The sequence below is a fragment of the Macadamia integrifolia genome, unplaced genomic scaffold, assembly GCF_013358625.1.
Source record: "Macadamia integrifolia cultivar HAES 741 unplaced genomic scaffold, SCU_Mint_v3 scaffold1752, whole genome shotgun sequence".
NCBI lineage: Eukaryota > Viridiplantae > Streptophyta > Magnoliopsida > Proteales > Proteaceae > Macadamia > Macadamia integrifolia.
Window position 1 is genome coordinate 21395 of NW_024868336.1, and position 20922 is coordinate 42316.

Sequence of the window (20922 nt, forward strand, 5' to 3'; positions counted from 1 at the left end):
CTTTACATAATCGGTTGCCCAGTCTTGCAGTCTCTCTTCTTCTCTCTCTCTCGCTTTGATTACTGGTTATAAGATCTTGGTTTTGTAACATGATATGCTATAACTATTGCCCTATATGATTTCAGGGATTTTTTTGTTCAATCTTACCTTTTTGATTGTCCTGTTTGTTTTTTGCATTTAAGAGGGCCATGGGATGCTATTCTCCTCTCTCCACCTAAAATTTCTAGTTGATCCATGGTTTAATGAAGCAGGTAGTATCTCCAAACCAAGACCTATAGTTTGCCTCCTTGTTTCAGCTGGAGGTTGAAGAAAATCTTTCTCCTTCTCACGATGTTACCCTTTTTAAAGTTGTTTTCCAAAATTACTCCCTTTTATTACCTCTTATTCTTATATAACTTTTACTTCCAAGTCTACCCGTGGTGAATAATTACAAACCCTTCCATATCCTTGGCTCTTTACTTACCTAGTGACCCCTTTCAATTTCTAGTTGTTCACCAGAATGTCATTATTCCCTTACTTGGATTATGTACCTTGATTTAAGGATGAGATTACAATTGTTTGACAATTGGCACCTGCATGGCATGATGTTTACTACTGCTATTAAATTGTAACGCCCTAGCCCCATTAACCTTGCACAATATTGTCCTCTTTAGCCCATGGGCCTCAAGGCTTTAAAACGCCTTGTACTATGTTAAGGAGGCTAGAAGTTATTAACTAGCCCAAGAATCTCTACCTAGGCAATGTGAGACTAAAGTTTGTACATCATCACCGATCTCTCAGGTGGATATGGTACTTACCGTATTCTTCGGACGTCACACTTCTCCCTTTTGGCACAATGTCCCCCTGTGGCCCCACACGCTGTCGGAGTCTCTGATACCATTTGTAACGCCCCAACCCTATTAACCTTGCATAATATTGTCCTCTTTGGCTCATGGGCCTTAAGGCTTTAAAATGCATTGTGCTATGTTAAGGAGGCTAGAGGTTATTAACTAGCACAAGAATCTCTCTTTAGGCCATGTGAGACTAAAGTTTGCACACCCTCACCGATGTCCCAAACCCCCTGTACTTACTATATTCTTGGTGAGGACACCTCATCGATCTCTCAGGCAAGTCTGATACTTGTCGTATTCTTGGGTCATCACACTTCCCCCCTTTTGGCATAGCATCCCCGCTGTGGCCCCACATGCTGTCAGGGTCTGCTCTGATACTATTTGTAATGCCCTAGCCCCTTTAACCTTGTATAATATTGTCCTCTTTGACCCATAGGCCTCAAGACTTTAAAATACATTGTGCCATGTTAAGGAGGTTAGAGGTTATTAACTAGTCCAGGAATCTCTCCCTAAGCGATGTGGGACTAAAGTTTGCACACCCTCACCGATCTCCCGAACCCCCTGGTGCTTGCCGTATTCTTGATGGTGACATCTTACCGATCTCTCAGGCAGGTCTGGTACTTGCCATATTCTTGGGTCGTCACAATGTATGTCAATCTGGTAGACCTAGCCACTTGGTGGTGCAATGTGGATGTGCATATGTTTGTGTATATATATATATATATATATAACAGTATATATGATAGTACTTACAATGTTGGGATGGTGAGACATCTTTGGGCAGCATCAGTAGATTGTGTGTGCATTTCTTAAAGTGCCAATAATGATTGACACATCAGAGGTATAGTCGAAAAGTGAAAAAGGATTTAGCATGCTAATTCACCCCTCTCTCAATGTCAACAGGGACCCAGCAATTTTGATTTCTCATTATTAATTCTAATGACAATATTATAATTGTGTTCTTTTATTCAATTTCTAAATAAAGAATGGAATATAAGTTTGTTGAAAAATATTTCACCATATTACTTTCCATCCAAAAAGTGAATAGTATATACCACCACAATCAAAAAGATTAAAAAATAAAATAAAAGTAAATGAGGAATTCGATGATTTGTTGTCTAGCTAGTTATTAATTTGATTTTCCTTTGCTTGTACAAATCCGCTTCTGCCTACATATGGGCTTCAGAAAAGTGTAAAATTCTAAAAGGTAAAATTTTAGAGCCTACATATTCAAGCATAAACTGTGTAAACTTTGAAGAGTTTCATATGCAAACCATCATTTATCTCATCGTAAGAATACTACCTTAGAAATAAGTCGGGTTGGTATGTGTGATTACTTGGTCATAAATGGTAAACCGTGTAAATGTTGGGGAAGTGTTTCTTGCAAGGGAGTGCAATTTTGCGTGCACGAGGGCCAATGGAAGCATACGAGAAGGCATTCACCAAAGAATCATTTTCCCTTCCATTGGGTCAGACCTATCAATTTACTCCCTACATTTCTGAATTTGCAGGGCCACACTCGCACACAAAAAGCATTTGCCATAAAAAAAAATTTGGTGTTCTACCAAAAAAATTTAATTTTGGTAGATCAGGTGAGAGTACAACTTTATTTATTTATTTATTATTAATCTAGAAAGAAAAAAAAAATACCTTACTTTAGATATAATGTACATATCAACACTTAGAGTTCAGTGCTTTGTAAGCCCAAGTTTTCAAAAGGCTAATATATGGAGAATTAGTGACAAGACATTGGGTTTTAGAAAAAATACTATCCATGGTTAACCGCCAACCAAAGTAGGCCAAGGCCACTTCAAAAAATTATCTACAAAGATGAGGCTGTTAAGTTCAGGTAAGTCTATTAAAATTCTGTAAAAAACACCGCCTTTGATTTGGAATTCCTGAAGCCCGATCATAAGTCCCATTGCCACGGCATCAGTACCTCTTCTATCATGACAAAATCATTGAGAGAGAGTAAGCAACCGGTATGAGACAAAACTGATAGTACCCATCCAGAAATGTTTAAAGATGTATCAGTAATAGATGTTATAAAAATAGTATTATCAGGATGTCCTGTTGGGATAGGACATGAAAAATGTGGGGAAATCGATGGCTGTTGTATAGGCCGATTGTTAGAAAGGTGCTGAAATCTTGCTGTCTAGTGGTGCATTTGTTGGATAACAATGCAAAGTGAAAAGGGTGGCGATCCCTAAAGTAACCCTATTTCTATGCATTCATAAGAAATAGCACATAGTAATTAGTACAGTAAAAAAAGAGGTTAATTCAGACGAAGTCAAATGGCTGGAATTATTTGACTTCGTTTGAATTATAAATATACATAATTAATCGAGCAACAGAGGTAAGGGAAAGGCTAGATGGTCGAAAACCAAGTGGACCAAAAGCCCATATTCTTTAAGCAACCTCACATGAGACAAACACATGAAAGAGGTTTTCCTGCCCTTTGTGACATAGACTACAGGTGGAGTCTATATTCAGCCATTTGTGCAAATGTTCTTTGGTGGGTAGTCAATCCAAAATCAATCGCCAAAAGAACAACTTAAATTTTGGCGGGATTCTAAGTTTCCAAATATATGCCACCAATGTGAGCAGGGCAAAGAGCATGAACACTTGTAGGAGCATCCATTAGTGTTAGTACCAAAGTTTATGAAAAAAATATCTAGTAGCTGTCTTGGTTGTTAGAATTCCATTTTTAGAGAGATGACACCACCATTGATCATTATTATCAGCAGAGACATAAATGGAAAGCTGTAGAATCATGTGTGATATATGATAAGGCAACAGAAATTGTATAAGATTAGAACTCCAACCATTACCAAATATAACGTGCCTTACCAGTGTTACCTGATGTGAGTTATTATGATCATGATATTGAGCAATAGAAATTGGAGATCGCTGGAAAATCCAAGGCTCCGTCCAAAAGAAGGTATTGTTCCCATTACCAATTTTCCTGTAAATCATATGGTGAAGAGTGGGAATAATACTAATGATGGCTTTCCAGCAAGGGGAGCCTCTTGTTTTGAGGGTTTTGGGATCAAAGACAAATTTGTGATGGAAATACTTAGCCTGTAAGAGACGCACTTAGAGGCTTTGAGGGTTGTTGAGAAGTCTCCACCCAATTTTGAGGAGCAAGGCCTTATTTTGGGTGTATGAATCTCTAAAGCCCAGGCCCCCAAAAACTTTAAGCCCACACAATTTCTACCAATCAATTAGATGAGCTTTTCGGTGAGATGATGAGTCACCATTCTAAAAATAAGAGTGGGTTGAGTCCAGTTTCCAGCATACAGTCTTTGGAATAGAGAAAAATGACATTAAATAAGAAGGTGGGATGATAGAGCTGACTGGATTAGTACTTGTCTTCCTGCAAAAGAAAGAAGGGAAGCTTTCCAAGTACAAAGCCTATTTTCCACTTTATGAAGAAGACTTAAAATTCACACATGTAGATCTAGAGTGGAAAAGTTTGGTATCAAGATAAATTGAATCATTATCCATTTTCGAGATGCCAATAGAGCAACAAAGGGACGCATGATCATCATGCTAGACATTGGAGCTGAAAGTAAGTCCACTTTTGGAGAGGTTGATGGTCAAACTAGATAAATCAACAAAAATATCCATAATACACTTTATATAGATAAGTCCTCATGGGTAGCGTGACAAAAAATAAAGGTATCATCTACAAAAAATCGATGGGTAATTTTCAGAGCAAATCTAGAAATCATGATGCCCTTAAATAAGTTTAACTCCCTGTGAGTGTTCAAAAGTCTGGAAAGTCCTTCCATCACAATAATGAATAAAAAAGGGCTTAGGAGGCATCCTTGGCACAAACCTCTAGAGACATTAAAAAGTTGAAAGGCATTACCATTAAGTTTGATTGGAAAAAGAAGATGTGGATACAAGAGTATTGATAAGGGCATGCCACTGGGTTCCGCATCCTAAAAAATAAAAAATGGATAATAAAAACTTCCATTCGACCCGATCATATTCTTTGGCCATATTCAATTTAATTGCCACATAGCCTAACTTGCATTTCTTCTTGCGTTTGAGAAAATGGAAAATTTCCTGGGCGATGATAATGTTGTCGGAGATTTGACGACCAAGAACAAAGGTAGCTTGACAAGGGGAGATGAATGTGGGCAAGAGGGATTTAAGGCGGGTAGCAAGAATTTTGACCACAATCTTATAGGAAAACATTGCATAGGCTAATGGGACGATAATCAGAAACAAAAGAGGCATTTTCTATTTTGGGAATAAGACAGAGAAGGGTATGATTTGTTCCTAGAGGAAGGGAAGCAGAGGTGAAGAAGTGTTGAACAAAAGATATGACATCAGTAGAGACTAAAGGCCAAAATTTTTGATAGAAAACAACTTGAAAACCATCAGCCCTTGGTGCTTTAAAGGCCACAATAGAGAAAATAGATGAACGGATTTCATCAGTAGAAGGAATAGAGCTAAGGGATTGGAATTGAGTCGATAGGTCAATGCACGGGGGAAAGAGACATTCAATGAAAGTAAGATCAAGGGGTTTGAAGTGGTAAAGATGTTATGCCAAAAGGATGCAAATTCCTTGGCAATGAGAGCAGGGTTTTCCAGTCAGGACCCATCACCGGCTAGGATGAAGGAGATTTACCAGTAATGTTGATTAACCTTTGCCACAATATGAAAAAAAATTTGTATTCCGATCACCATGGACAAGGAAATTGTGGCAAGATTTTTGTTTCCAAAAGGTTTCCACATCCTGGAGGACCCATTCAAGATTTTGGGTGAAGAACCGAGGCCATATCACCCAGAGGTTGGACATGGTCTTCCACTTGTAACAATGCATTGAACAAGTGGTCCTTTAAGTGAGATATATGACCAAAAACTTCGAAGTTCCATTTTTGGAGAAGTCTGCTGAAACATGCAAGCTTGTTAGAGAGATTTGTTTGACCCAGATTAATCCAACCATTAAAATAGAAAGGCATGAAAAGGGGATGGGAAAGCCATGCATGCTGATAGTGAAAAAAGTTTTTTAGTTCGAGTGATAGGCACGGTGGCTAGGAAAACAATGGGTTGTGTTCAGAGGCAAAATAAGAAAGCTTAGTAAGGGAGGGGTAAGGTTGAAAGGATAGCCATAAAGGATTTACATAGGCTCTGTCAAGGCATTCTTTGACAAGGTTTGGGGGTTTTTGTTTATTTGTCCAAGTGAAAATATTATAGGGTAAAGTAATTTTTGACAGGTTGAAAGTAGAAAGAAGATATTGTAAAGCCTTAGAAGATGGAGTTAGGGTAAAAGGAGTTCCTCCTTGGGATGGAGAGATTATGTCATTAAAATCCCAATAAGGAGAATAGGGTAAGAGATAGAAGAGAGGAAAGAAAAGAGTTCTTGCCAACCCTGCATCCTTGTAGAAGCCTATGGGGAGCCATAGAGGCAGATCACACCCCATGGCCCAGGGAAGCAAAGGCAAGGGTCAAATTGTAACGAGATGAAGAAGGATCCAATATGGGCTTGGGGGTTGGGAAGGTTTTTGGAGTAGAGGAGCCAGAGGCCCCCCTTGGGGCCACGAGTACCCTCACTATTAATGAGAAAAGAGGAATTGAAATTGAATGACACATGAGGGGAGGGAAAAGTAGAATGATCTTTAATTTTTGTTTCACATAAAAACAGCAAATTGGGGTGATGTTTATTTAAATGAGTTTTAAGTGTGCTAATAGTTTTGGGAGAACACAACCCCTTACATTCCAACAAAAAAGTTTCATGAGGTGGCAAAAAAGTTCAGACAAGAGTGACAGATACAATAAAGTCAAGAAGGCAGGAACACTAGAACCACAAGATTAAGATGAATAGCACAGAAATAAACGTAAAAAGAGGACAGATACAAACAAATTAGAGAATCAAGAGTAGAAAGATAAACAACAAATAATAATTATGATAATAATTCTAGCAATGGTTAGAGAAAAAAGAGCAAGAAGATACAATCATTAAAGCATAAACACACAGGCTACCTAAGAATAAACTACTGGCGCTTATATCGAGTATCAAAGTGAAACGAAGCAAGTATGAGATTTACGGAAAAAAGACAAGAAGATAAGTTGAAAATGGATGAAAGAGCCAAATAATGCATAACTAGTCTTGAGGCACTCCACCCGCTTCCCTAGAGTTGTGTTCGACACCTTCAGCAGTCCCATGTTGCAGGGTATCAGCAATCAAAGTAGGGTCTTCCCCTTGAAATGATCATTAAGGTTCGATAGAAGTTTGGTAGGGTCATCTAACTGGTCAATGAAATGGAAGGGCACTTCCACAATAGGATAACGGTATCGAAGGTTGTTCTTGCCCGCTTGTGAGGTCTGGCAGCCAAGGGTTCAGGGAATCCGGCAAAGCCAGTCGCAGTACTAGATATAGTATGGGCAACCTGGGAGGGATGGAGACAGTACTAGAAGGACATATGATGCGCTTGGAAGCGCACCCCCAGAAATTCCACAAAAGTATGTTGAGATGGAGTGGTTTTGGGGGGAAGAGAACTTTCCAGAAGCATGGGATCAGGGCATATCAGTAACTGTCGAGTAGTAACACAGGCAGTAGCAAAGGTATGGATAGAAACAGGAGGGATTTGGCTCGTCTCCAATTCTTGCCCCCTAATTCCCTTCCAATTCTATTTAATCCAGTAACACCTGTCCTGGACAAGATCCAACGGTTGTTATAGCATAAAAATTTAGAACGTCAAACCGCTGCACCAAACCACGTATGGACTTAAAAACCACCACTTTGATGGAGGCTCTTCTCTTCTGAATCCTGGTCTCGGAGAATTACCGGAGAGCTGCGTTGCTTCAATTCTTATGTATTTGGATCCACCTGATATTTGTAAATTTGCACGCTTGAATCGAGCCTTTCCTGGTACTTCTTCGCTGATTTCGTTTGGGAATCAAAATTGCCTCTTAATTATCCTTACCTTATCGACAAATTGTTAAATGAGGTTCCAGTGAATTTGAGCAAGAAAGATATTTATGCTAGACTTTCTCATCCGAATCCTTTTGATGGTGGAACTAAGGTAAGCTTATCGTCGTTCAACTTCGAATGACTCCGTTTTAGGTTTCTTTATTTTTCCGGCTGTTTTCTTTTGTTTCTAACCCAGTTTTCCTGATAGTTTGTAATTTTGGGTTTTGATTAGGAGGTTTGGCTGGACAAGAGTACCGGCGGGGTTTTCTTGTTGATTTCTTCCAGGGCGCTGTGAATTACCGAGATAGATGATCGGAGATACTGGAATCACATTCCAACTGAGGAATCTAGGTACAATAGGGGTGTCAATTCCTAAACCGAACCGGTAAAACCGGCCGGATCAAATCGATAACAATACAGATCGAATCGAACCGAAGCCTTATTGGTTCGGTTCGGTTTGGAGTATTGCAACCCAAAACCAAACCGAACCGAAAATCGGATGAACCTGAAACCAAACTGAAACCGGCTCAAAACCCAGACCGAAACTGAAACCAAACCGGTAAGAAACCGAAACAATCCAAAATTCATTAAAAAAATCAAAATTTGCATAGTTTTCTATACATTTGTATGGAAAGTCGAATCCAAACTGGACCAAAAATCAAAACCAACCCGATTACAAATCGATTTAAGAAACCAAAGACAAACCGAAACTAAACCGCACCGAAATAGAAACCAAACCGAAACCAAAATTTCCTTATTGATTCGATTTCGGTTTCAGCTTTCCCACACTGAAACCGATTCAACCCGGACCGAAACCGAGCCGGACCGACCCATTGACACCCCTAAGGTACAATATAAGCTCCCTCCCCCGTCCACAAAACCATGTTCTTATTTTTTCCGATTTGGGGGACACAACTTTGGGTTTTGGGCACGAGTTCCAAAAAAAAATGGTGGTTTCAAGTCCATAAGTGGTTTGGTGCAGCGGTCTGAGGTTTTAAATTTTTATGCTATAACAACCATTGGATCTTGTTTAGGCAGGTGTCAATCGTTTAAGTAGAATTAAAAGGAAATTGGAGAGGCAGGAATTGGAGACAAGCCAAATCCAAACAGGAGTAGGTGTTGTGGAAGAAGGAAAAGCAGACAAGAGAATACAGCTTTTGCTAGTAGACATTCCAATTGCATCTGGGTATGGGATGGGAGGGGCTGGGCTGGGGTGGGAAATAGGATTACTTCCCCTATTTGGGTGGGCCTAAGAGGATACACAAGCCCAGTCCAGAGTCCAGACCCATAGAGTATGTCTTAGCTCCGAAGCTTTGCGTCTGACTGTTATGGTGGGTAGCTTTCTTCCTTCCTGTATTCCCTTGTTTCAGGCGTTCAACTGTTAATAGTCGAGCTGGTTTCCGCACTTTTTGGGGTTCCAACTTGCAACGCATATTTTCTCTCTCTACATTTCTGCAACTCCCGCGTTAGACGAGCAAATTTGAATCCTCTTCAGCTTTTCAATTCCGATTTTGATTTCGATTTTTCTCGATGGCGATGAGAAATAGAACTCCTCTGTACAGAAAGTATAGAGATTCTCTGAGGAGCGTTCGACCGACGATTTCTTCTCCGTCGGCTTCTTCTTCTTCTCATGCCTCGACAGGTCCTGTAATTGAAATGGTGAGCTCTTCGCTTCTGCATCCCAATCGGTCTTATACAGCCCTCAGTACCGAAGATCCAGGCAGTTCCAGGTACTACTGGGTGTTTATTTCTGAGATGCAGTAACCCTAGTATCGAATTTTATTTTTTATACCATGAATTTATGCATGGAATTGTGAGATCGGAATGCTGTTTAGACTTTTGCTGCCATTCCTGGTTAATGAGGAAATCTCTGGATTTTAGTCTTGATTCCTTTTGGATTCTCATTTTCGAACCCAGTTAAGTGACTGCGCTATTTAACATTTATGAAATGTACTTGCTTCTTCCCTTAATCAAGTGCCTAGAGGGGAAGATATGTAGTTTCTTTACATGAATTGCTCGATCATAAGATCCTGATTTGTGTTTTTTAGGAAGGATGCTTTGCTAATTTGTGGGGTTTTTTTTTTCTGTCAAAATCGAAAGAGGTGAATTTTATTAAATGATAGGAAGAAGGATCCACTCCTCTAAAATACCTAGAGAGGTACAAGCACATTTGGAGTTTAATTAGGTTGTAGCAGAAAAAGATGCTATGGTGGTGAGGCAACTGATTAGTGGAACCCTGACTGTAATCCTTTTTAATAAATAGATAGTGGATGACTTTGGTAAGGAGGAGGAAATCATATTGAAATAGAGCAGTAGCTGCCAGGAGATATCAGTTAAGGTGTTTTTTTCGCACTTTTTCTCCCTTTCTCTTCACATTTATTGATTACCAACTGATAAGAACTGTGGATAATAATTATTGGTATCTGAGATGGAAGGTTATCATGAGAGGAGACATGGGGATGGAGTTTCTGAATTAGATTGTGGGAGCTCTAGTCACAGATAACTGCCTTGTTCATTTGAAGTTGTGATCCTCAAAGCCATGAGAGGCAAAACTTATTTTTTATCCTTTTCTTTTTTTCCTTGAGGAGACAGGTAGGTGTTGGGGGTGGGACTGGGAAACAAGGACTTGCATTTCAAATCGCATGGGAAGGCTATCAAACTTTTGGTATATGTTTACTGTTTAGTGAAAGACAGGATCATCATTTCCCAGCATTCTAAATGTGATCAAAATGGTAAGGATGAAACCATTCTCTTTTACATACACAAATGCTTTGTAAAGCCTTTTGTTAATTATCACAGACTACCCCTACATCAGCAATTGTCAGAGTTTATGATGATCTACCAGTGTTAGTGGTGTGTCCATTTGATACGTACCTGGTAATAGATGGGTTAGGATAATACAAGGAGAGAAATTGTAAGGGGAAAGAGTTGGCTTTACCAAGGAAGCGGGGTCTCTTGGCTTAATTGAGGAAGCCATGCCTCTCTACTCAAAGAGTAGTTAATTAGGGATCAAAGTCTCAAGAGAAAAAAATTTAGATAATCCTCTCCTCCATTATATTGCTACTACTTTAATTAAAGCATTACAAAAAGTGGTTATAATAACTCCCGTACTTCACAAAAAAATAACTATCTAACCACCACCCCCATCATCCAATGTAACCCACATAACTTACTACATATAATAACTTCTCTAACTACTCCCACTTATTTATAACTCTTACTAACTGAATCCACTACTCTCACCATGTAATCGCGCTTATGCAAACCTCCCGTGCAAGCCTATTGTGCACGTAACAGTCCTCACCCCTTAAAGGTCCTTGTCCTCGAGGACAAACAAAAGTGGTTATGGGGAAGCTGGATATTTTCTCAAGAGATACACTCTTCGCAATCTTGAAAGTCTCTTCAATTGCGTTCATGCTCTTTGCAGAAGGGAGCCAACCAACTGCACTAAGGATGCCCTTCTGGAGTAGTTTTGAACTATATAACAATGTCTAGGAAGAACCGTGTTGTGGTGGTTCCAAGTAAGTGAGGCCCATGTCGACGAAGGAACTTCGTTGAGAACAACCTATAGAGGACTCCTTCGCTTCTAGCTCCACTTTGTCTGGCTCTAATACCAATTGATACATAGTTGGTAATAGATGGGTTGGGATAATATAAGGAGAGATATTGTAAGGGGAAAGAGTTGGCTTTACAGAGGAAGCCGGGCCTCTTAGCTTAGCCATCCCTCTCTACTTAAAAAGTAGTTAATTAGGGGATCAAAGTCTCAAGAGAGAAAATTTTGATAATCCAGTCTCCTTCTGTATTACATTGCTACTATTTTAAATAAAGCTTTACAGGTGGTTATAACAACTACCCTACTTCTCAATAAAAATAACCATCTAACCACTACCCCCATGTAGCCCCAATAACCTACTTCATATTTTTTTTCTCTAACTACTCCCACGTAGTTATAACTCTTACTAGCTGAACCCACTACTCCCACTATATAATCGCATACAAGGCTAATGCAAACCTCCCATGCAAACTTATTGTGCACATAACATTGTCAAGCAATTTCTCAATAGTAATGCCACTTTAGCTGTCGGCGGATCTTTCAAGATAAGTGATTTTGGAGGGTTATGTCTTTCATCATACGGCAATGTAGAGGGCTAGGTCTATCTTATAGGAGAGGTGGAATCATAGAGTTGGGACTTCCTAAGATGAGGGGGTATTCACTGCTGGTGGAAAAAACACCCCTAGATGGGCAGGAAAAAGTATCTTAAGGGTCAGGTTCCTTAATATAGTAGGATCCAGGATAGGTTGCAGGGTATTTTAAACTCCCTCAATCCCAGAATATCTAGAAATCTACCACAAATTATCACTGGCATTTTAGACTCCAAACTGCATTTCAGATATGCTATGTGATTGGGCAATCTGAACAACCAAGCCACTGGACTTGATTTCCAAACCTCTGAACTACCTGCTTTGGCAAATAAACTGGCCATGGCATGGGCCACCTTGTTTTGAGCCTGCTTGCAGTGCCTGAAGGAGCATGTAATAAACCTAAAAAGCAAGAGCAACACAATCCATAAGCACCTTCATAATTTCTAAGAATCAGATCTGCCTCATCCTTTATAAAGTTGAGGCTGCATGCTAGTACAAGTGCATCTAACTGCCAACATATTTCTGGAGTTGTCTCTGTCAACTACTTCCTTGCTGGGACTTCCAATTTCTTTAATTCAAAACTGCCTTACAATTTAATTTATGACATCTGGAGCTTCTTGGGGAAACCAAGCTCCATAGATGGGAGAGGGTGGGGGAACTAACTGATCTGTTACATTCCAGTTATCCTGTGACGTGATTTTAGGAATGATGCTCAGAAATGTTTGAATTTGATGGAACAGTATGTTTTTTCCCCCTTTGATTGATTAATAATGGAGCTAATGAGGAGATTGTGTTGGGTGGTATTTTTAAATATGGCCATATGGGTACTGGGTGACCTTGGGGGGAAGGAAAATTAATTTGAATTTGAGCAGTGGTAGCTTGTAGGAGGGCCTTATGCTTGATGTTTCTCTTGTTAACCTCTTTCTTTTAGGTTTTATGGGATGGTTCCAATATATTTTTTTAATATTTTCAGAAAACATCACTTAATGAAAACTTAAATGTTCTTATTATCATTGGTAAGTGGTAATTCATGGTTAAAACGTCCAATTGAATGCTCAAAAACTGGAAACTTGGCAGGAATTTGGTTATTGTCCAACTTCAATTTCAGAAGATAGGTTTGGAACATAATTTGTGACTGAGAAACATGTTAAACTTTTACAACTTGGTTATTGGTCTGTACCAATAATGCGATCACTCTTTCAAAAACTTGAAATAGAACCGCCAAACGAGAGGTAGGAAACAATGGGTGGCAATTAATCATATTCTTAAAGTTACCATCTTCTAATCATTTGGACAATTCTCTCCATCTCTGTCTCCTTCCCCTCTTTTTCCCCCCTGGTATAATTAGATGAACCTCTTTTTGTCATTGCCTGCAATCAGAACTGTAGTTCTTTCTTGGCATACAATGTCAATTGTCACTAAAACTCTTGGTTGCTCCAGTCAAGTTTGTGAAAGAAATTAAACATTGGCATCAAGAAGTTGGAGAGAAGGTACCTATGCATACATATTGGAGAAACAAGATCTACCTCTTAGTTATCAGCAATTAAGATAACATGTATTAAACCTCACCATACCAAGGATGTACAGAGGGAGGAGAAGTGATTAACCAAGATAAAAATTGATTGCTGTTGCTGCCACCTTCTCTGTGAATAGAACTTCTTTCTCTTCCATGTGTGAAAAAATAGATTTTTTAGCAGAGATGCTTTTTCTTACAGCCATTTAAGTCTTTTTGTTTGTTGGGTTACCATTTGAAGATTAACTATTAATTTTGTGAATTATGGGAACAAAGAGAAGTATTGTTATTAAGGTAACTGATGCCAAGTGGCTAGGCATTGCCTTGGTGACTTGGCAGCTCCAGTTTGTCCAGCAAGAACTATTCCAGGTGAATTATGACTATGGTCACTGAGGGTTCTAGGGTCTAGGCATGTGCACAGGCACCGGATGATAGCTTATGTTGGTCTTTATCTACATACCCATAGATGTGCCTTTCAAGAAGATTTGTATGCCTTTGGTGACTTGACAGCTCCATTGGTGTCCAGGCAGTACTAGCCCAAATGAGCTATAAATATGTGGTCACTGAGGGTTCTAGGCATTTGGCTTTGGTCACCAGGTGATATCTTATGAGTTAGTGATGTTCTTTTTCTTGTCCACAAGGTAAAAGTTGTTCAAAATGCATTCTTTAGATAGATTTTTGTGCCATACGGCACAGTACACTTCCACTTTTCCCTTATGAATATTACAGAAATCAGAATAACTCTTTTAATTTATTGAGCTTCAAATGTATATCTAGGCTTTCTATCCCTTGGTCCCAGCATCATTATTGGAGGAACTAAGAACTCAAACTGCAAGTTTCTTGCATCGGAAACCTCATATATTAGCACCTTCGATTTAGGCAACAACTAGTGGTCTTCAATGTATCTCTCCATCTCATTTGACTTCCCTCTGATTGTCTGATTGGTGCTAACCTTATCTCCTGTGACATTTGTGAGTCTATCATTCGTGGTCTTGTGCTCATCTGTCTCAATATATACATCTCAGCTACACGGATTTCATGTAGTGCTGGTTTGCCTAGTACTCTGCTCAATCAAACATGGTTATAATAGCTTGTAAAATTTTAGTTAACTCCTATTTCCCTCTTAATGTAGGACTAGCCGACTAGGTTTGACAAGTCAAATTAGACCCAAACAACAGAAACTTGTAGACCAAAGAACAACCATAATAACCAAGGTAGAAACAATACCACAGATCAGAATAAAGGTTAAAAAATAGATCTGTAACTCAGAGTTTCGAATCCAGAAATTGGAATTTATGAGATCAGAATATAGCCCTGATTAAAGGACTAAATCAGATATAGGAATAGGGTCATAACAGATCATAAATTGTGAACAAACATCCACAGAAGTCAGGAACAACCAGATGCGTCTATCGATCTCAGAAAACAGAACAGATTAGGTCAAAATATCCAATAATAAATAATACTTATAACAGACCAGCAGTGAACAAATAGGAATGAGTCAGCAGTAGTATTAGGATGATAACAGTTCCAAATCAACGATAGACACTACAGCAACAAAATAGGACTGCCCAGAACAATCGATTCTGGTTCTGTTCTAGTAAAGTCACTAGAGGACAAGAAAATAGAGATTCCTAATAACTTAAGAACCACAGCCCAGACGGGGACCAAAACTGGATCGAGTTGCTCTTTTAATGAGGGGAACCTCTGGTCCAAATATCAGCCAAAAGTGACTAGGGGTTGAGTCAGAACAGAAGTCGATATTCCTGCCTAGAAAACCTATCGCCTGGACAGAACTGTTAAGGGAAAAGAGGTAAATACCTGTAGCAGCAGTAGACCTTGAAAGTAGACTTGAAAGAAGAAAGATAAGAAAGCTTGAAAAGACCACTTGGGCTTCACACCGCAAAGTGTCGAATGGATCAAATACCACTCCCTTCCACTGTGATCAAACACACAGAAAATCCAGTAGATTCATGGCAGCGACCAACAACAAGTTCTTTTTTTCCAAAATCAAAATTGTCTCTCTATGATGAGAGCTCTCCTTTATTTATAATAATGATGGGGATGGTTTACAAGTAATAGTAACTCAGAGTTACTAAATCTGAGTTACTAAAAATTGATTACAAGAAGTTACTAAAAACTGGAAATTAGAATCTAATGAAAATAGAAACTAGTCTAGAAAGAAATTAGAAACTAGTCTAGACAGAAATTAGAAACTAACAATGACTTGAAATTAGAAACTAATTTAGGTACTGAAATTAGAAACTAAATAACCCCACCTAAAAAGGAAACTAAAGAAAAAGGAAGCAAATCACTGAATCCCGTATGCAACCTTAGAACCCCTAGTTTAGACCCGTAAAAGTAGCCCAATACACTCCAAACCACATAGACTGAAGGCCCAACACGTATACAACCCAATCCTAAGCTTATTCCTAATAAAACAAGCATAGTTTGGTGAAGAATCTGCATCACCTCTCATAGCCCTGCTCCCAATTATTGAGAGTATTTTAATAGGGGGAAAAAACTGGGGGTCAATCGTGATGATGATTATGTCGATGGTTGTCAAGGCGTTGCCTGGGTATCCAAGTGGCTTATTCAGGATGGGCGTCTTGTTGGTATCGCCTTAGTTTTGGACCCTCTCGACTGCCTTGGTTCACCTAGACGCCGTGACAACTATGATTCTGTCTTAAATCTATTGCTTAACTTAAGTGATTCATTTGAGTCTTTGACTCTCAGCTGAGTATTTGGCTTCACTGAGTCTTGCATTAATTATCTCTCTTCTTACATGAAGATGCTTTTTAACTTCAACACTTTAAACTCATATTTTAATTCTCATCAGGTATTAGTGTCACTTAGTTGTCTTAGTTCAAGCAGTAAAACATGGGTTTGGAAAATTAGCTATTATGGAGGCTCAGTTTCAGAACAGAAGAATATCTCATGTCCAGGGCTAACCCAGTTTCAATTTGAACAGTTTGACCCTGCTTGTTTAAAGTAAAGCATTTATGTATTATTTTATATGCTATTGCTTATTTTTATGCATAAGAATTATTTAATCTCATATTTTAGGTGGAACATAAATTATTGAAATAAGACTAATGATTTTGAGGTTTAGTTAATGTTGATCTTTAAATTGATTATTTTAGACAAGGATTTTTATTTGAACATTAAATTTATTAAAATAAATAAATAAATAAATGGAAGAATTGCATCTTGTGTGCATTCACAAAATTGTCTTTGTACAAATCTAATAAATCATTACAATTCATGGCAGCACAACTGTGACAGCACTATTTCTTCCTTATTGCTGAAGCTAGAAAATCGGCTTATAAATTTGCTTCTCTCCATACATGCATGACTTGATAAGCCTTCAATAGCTAATAGTGTCTAATGTGTCTGAAAATGTATAATTTCCTCTCATGGATTAGATCATGATCCATGGGTAACATCAACTAGCAATTGTGAATCTGAATGAATAGAAAGAACTGATCTTCCTTCCAAAGAGAACTAAAATCATCTTTGTACTGCAAAAAACTCTATCATGATGATGTTACTAGAATGTAGAGGACCTTCATATCCAAAGAGATGACAGCTGTCCAAATATAATTGCCTACATAGAACTACCTTTATTAGAATCCTTTTTCAACTTGAATAAAGCCTGCTCTCAGATCAAGGTTGACATATGCACCTTAGCAACCAATGAAATGACTTATTTTATTCTCTGTTGATAATTTCTCATGTTTGCTTCCTTTCTGTAACCTGCTTGTGAACTTGCAACCAAACATGGTTTGTTTTTTGTTGGTGCCTATAACTAGCAGTACTGTATGGCTGAACAATTCCAGATTTTCTCAAGAATCTCTATATGCTTCTCAGTCTGTAATGCACTTTATTCTCTACCTTACATCCCACTTTGATAACGAAAGAACAATGAGTGTCACAATATTATTTCAACTGTGCAGAACAGCCATTGCTCAACTAGACCCTGTGTGCAGCTCATTAGTTCTTTAGAATAAGGTGGAAATATTTACCAGGTCGTAAATCTGACTATTTCCCTGTCGCTAAATACTCATACAGTGGATTGGAGGGCCAGGATACGGGTAGCAGACCCCATCTAGCTGTGTTCGACTTTGTTACTATTTTTGTGATATTTTGTGACTTGTTTCTTTTCACTTTTGCTTTTCCTTTTCTCTGTCCTTGCTTAGATCCATGTATCCGCACCCATTAAGTTGGGATAAGGCTTTTGTTGTTGTTGTTATTGCTGTTGTTGTTGTTTGTTGATGCTATGATGCAGATTCTTCACCAAACTAGGCTTGTTTTATTAGGAATAAGCTTAAGGTTGGGTTGTATATGTGTTAGGCCTTCAGTCCATGTGGTTTGGAGTGTATTGGGCCACTTTTATGGGTCTAAAAGAGGGGCTCTAAGATTGAGTACGGGATTACTAGTTAGTTTTCTTTTTTCATTGGTTTCATTTTTTCATTGGTTTCCTTTTTAGTTGGGTTTTGATGGGGTTAATTAGTTTCTAATTTTCAGTCATAAGTTAGTTTCTAATTCCAGTTGTTTTATTTCCTAGTTTACTTTTCCAGATTTAGTAACTAGATGTTAGTAATCATTATTTCAGTTTTTTAGTAACTTTGAAGTTGCTAAATTATAATCACCCCCCATCATTATTATGAATAAAGGAGAGAGCTCCCATTAAGCCCCACGATTTTAAGAACAAAAAAACTCTGTTGCTGCTGCTGCAATGTCTCTGTTGAGATGCTTCTTGTGTTTGATCAAGAACAATGAGGCTGGTGTTTGATCTGGTTGATGCCTTGCGGTGGGAAGCCCTGGTGGTTCTACAAGTGCTTTCTTTCTTTCTTTCAAGTTTATTTTCAAGAGTCTACTGCTGCCCAAACAAATCAGGTACTTTATATTGCAACTTCTGCCCAGAATTTCTGTCAAAAGTTACAATCAGCCTAATGAGGGGCCGGTGGGCCCCAAGAGACCCAACCCAGGTGGCTGTGGGTCCACTTGAATAAAATAGCACAAATATCAATCGGATCACTTATTGGGCCCAACCAATCAACAAATAATGCAATACTAATAACCAGTGGCAATCTTGTAATAAACCAGAATTCTTAAGGAGCTATTAGCAAATAAAGAAGCAATAGGATTTGAGAGGGATTATTATTTATTGGCTGGGGGTAAACTTGGAAGGGGCAAGACTCAATGGCAAGTTGTAAATAAGGGAATAAAGGAGGGATCATTAATATGGGATGAGAGAAATTAAAGGGATATTGATCACCCATGATTCTTGTTGGGGGTTGTCTTCAACCTCTAGCCAAGGAAAGAGGCGGGTAACTCAAGTCGGTTCAGGTGAGATAACTTCATCAATAGAACTCCAAACCAAACGAGATTTCTGGTTTAAGTTCCTAATCCTTCAGTCTCTTAGAAACATCCAACAACAAACCTTGTGATCAGATAATGGGTTCAGGTTGATTGCTTGGAGCAGATCTGAGTGATGGCTCACAGACCAGATCTGGTTATGGCTTCAGATTTCACTATAGGAGCTTCAATAGGGGCCAAACTTCAAGGATTTCAGTCGCCCAAGGGAGATTGATCCTCATACACTAGATCTGGGCGGTAGTTTTCAGGTACAGTTCTGAAACTGTGGTTTATCCTCAAGATGTGGAGACCAAAGCCTGTGGAATTTGAGTAGCCCAGGTAAGGATCTCTTTTGCCCAAGGTTTTAGGCTGGACAGGTTAAAGATGAGGGTCCAGAGAGCTCCTTCTGAGATGAACAATACTGTTAGCAGGGAGTGGTAATTATAGGGCAGGGATATAGAACCTGAGATCCAGAAAATAAGAAAGAAAAAAAGGGAGAAGAGGGGAAGAGACAGAGAGATCGCAGGTAAGAAGAAGAAGAGGGGGGGTTGTCTCGCTGGACAATGAAGAGTTAAGAGGGAGAAGGGGAAAAGAAGATATCTCAAAGAAGAAGGGAAAGGGTGGAGGGGAAGGAGGCGGCCACGCAGGGGTTTTTGTAAATCAATTACTTCTTTATTCATCAACTAACTCTTCCCTTGAATTACATGTCTAATTTATAATAAAATAAAATTAAAACCTTCTAATTAAAGTCAAGGACTAAGATAGAAATAAAATCTCCTACACCTAGACTAACAGAATTAGAAGCAAATAAGGACTCTAATAGGGAACAAATATTCTCAAAAAATAAAAAAAAATAAAAAAAATCCTAGAATATTCTAATAATCTTGAACCCAAATCAGTAACTTTGATCCTAAATTGGATTTGGTTCTTGGTTCGGGTTCTGGAGCTGGTTTGGGTCGATCCATCATAGCGCTGCTACATCACAGCCTCTACTGTTGGAAGTAGTTCCAGCCATGGTTTTGATCCCCAATTCTGGTCGATAGTTCTTCCCTGTCTAACTAATGATCGACCCTGGTCTGGACTTGTTCTGATCAGCCAACTGTGAGTTATTTAAAATCACCATATTCTTGTCTCTTGGGGACCTGTGTGGCCAGATCTGAGATCGATTGGTTTGATTTGATTCCTATGGTTTCTTTGGCCTTTGGTTCATTGTTTTCAGTTGATTTGAACTATTAATGGTCACTGGTTTATTCCTACTTGGCTGATACTGATCTGTCCTAAGAAGTACTGGTTCTAGGGATCGATAGCTTGCTGGTCTGCTTTTATATTCTGCTGGTTTGACCTGATTACTACTGCCATATTGAATCAATAGCCTGCTGGACTATCTTATATTATTCTGATTTTTTGTTATGTTGTTGGGACTGCTTTTGGTTGTTCTTCTAATAAAAAGATCCTGCAATTGAGACTTGGTTAGACTCCCTATCCTAGTCTACATTATGCTAAATATTCACACTTCATGCACACATCTTGACAGATTTAGAAGAATTTGTGGCTGGTTTCTTTTGTAATTATTGGTCTTATTGGCATTAAAGTTCTCTTTTTGTAAAACTTCTAGATAAATCACCTTGCTAATCTTTAAATGCTAGAAACCTAAAATTCATAAATTGTTTGCCACGTCAGTGGGGGTGCAATGACTGTAGGTCTACCTCCAGCTTGGGTGGATGTTTCTGAAGAAGTAGCTGTAAATATGCAACGTGCACGGACAAAAATGTCAGAACTAGCCAAGGCTCATGCAAAAGCTTTAATGCCATCATTTGGAGATGGAAAAGAAGATCAACGCACGATTGAGGTTCTTACCCAAGATATCACACATCTGTTAAAGAAGTCTGAGAAGAGTTTACAGAAGCTTTCTGCAAGAGGGTCTTCTGAGGATTCAAATGTTAGGAAAAATGTACAGGTATAGTTAAAATGGAATTTACACTTCCATATGTAAACTTTGGCCTGACACTGCAGTTTTTATGATGATTTTTAGAAGCTTGTTCATTATATTGAGAAAAAGGTTTTTTGCTGGTTTCATGATGTGAAAGGGGTTGTGTAAGGCCCCCCCCCCATCACACACACACACAAAAAAAAAAAAAAAAAAACAA

The 20922-nt window shown here is 38.7% G+C and overlaps 1 protein-coding gene across 1 annotated transcript; it reads left to right on the plus strand.

Annotated features, from left to right (window-relative positions):
* Positions 1-7484: 7484 nt before the first annotated feature.
* LOC122064767 (syntaxin-41-like) lies at positions 7485-20857 on the plus strand. The gene is made up of 4 exons (XM_042628526.1): positions 7485-7870; positions 7991-8109; positions 8606-9488; positions 20456-20857. Exons 3-4 carry the CDS (start codon positions 9289-9291, stop codon positions 20736-20738), a joined length of 483 nt encoding a protein of 160 aa, XP_042484460.1. The 5' UTR covers positions 7485-7870; positions 7991-8109; positions 8606-9288; the 3' UTR covers positions 20739-20857.
* Positions 20858-20922: the final 65 nt, after the last annotated feature.

Bases quoted from the DNA above. Each gene is read 5' to 3' on its own strand.
- LOC122064767 (XM_042628526.1), top strand. From the start codon at position 9,289: ATGGCGATGAGAAATAGAACTCCTCTGTACAGAAAGTATAGAGATTCT. The intron at 9,489-20,455 runs GTACTACTGGGT...TTGCCACGTCAG, and splicing joins GAAGATCCAGGCAGTTCCAG to TGGGGGTGCAATGACTGTAG.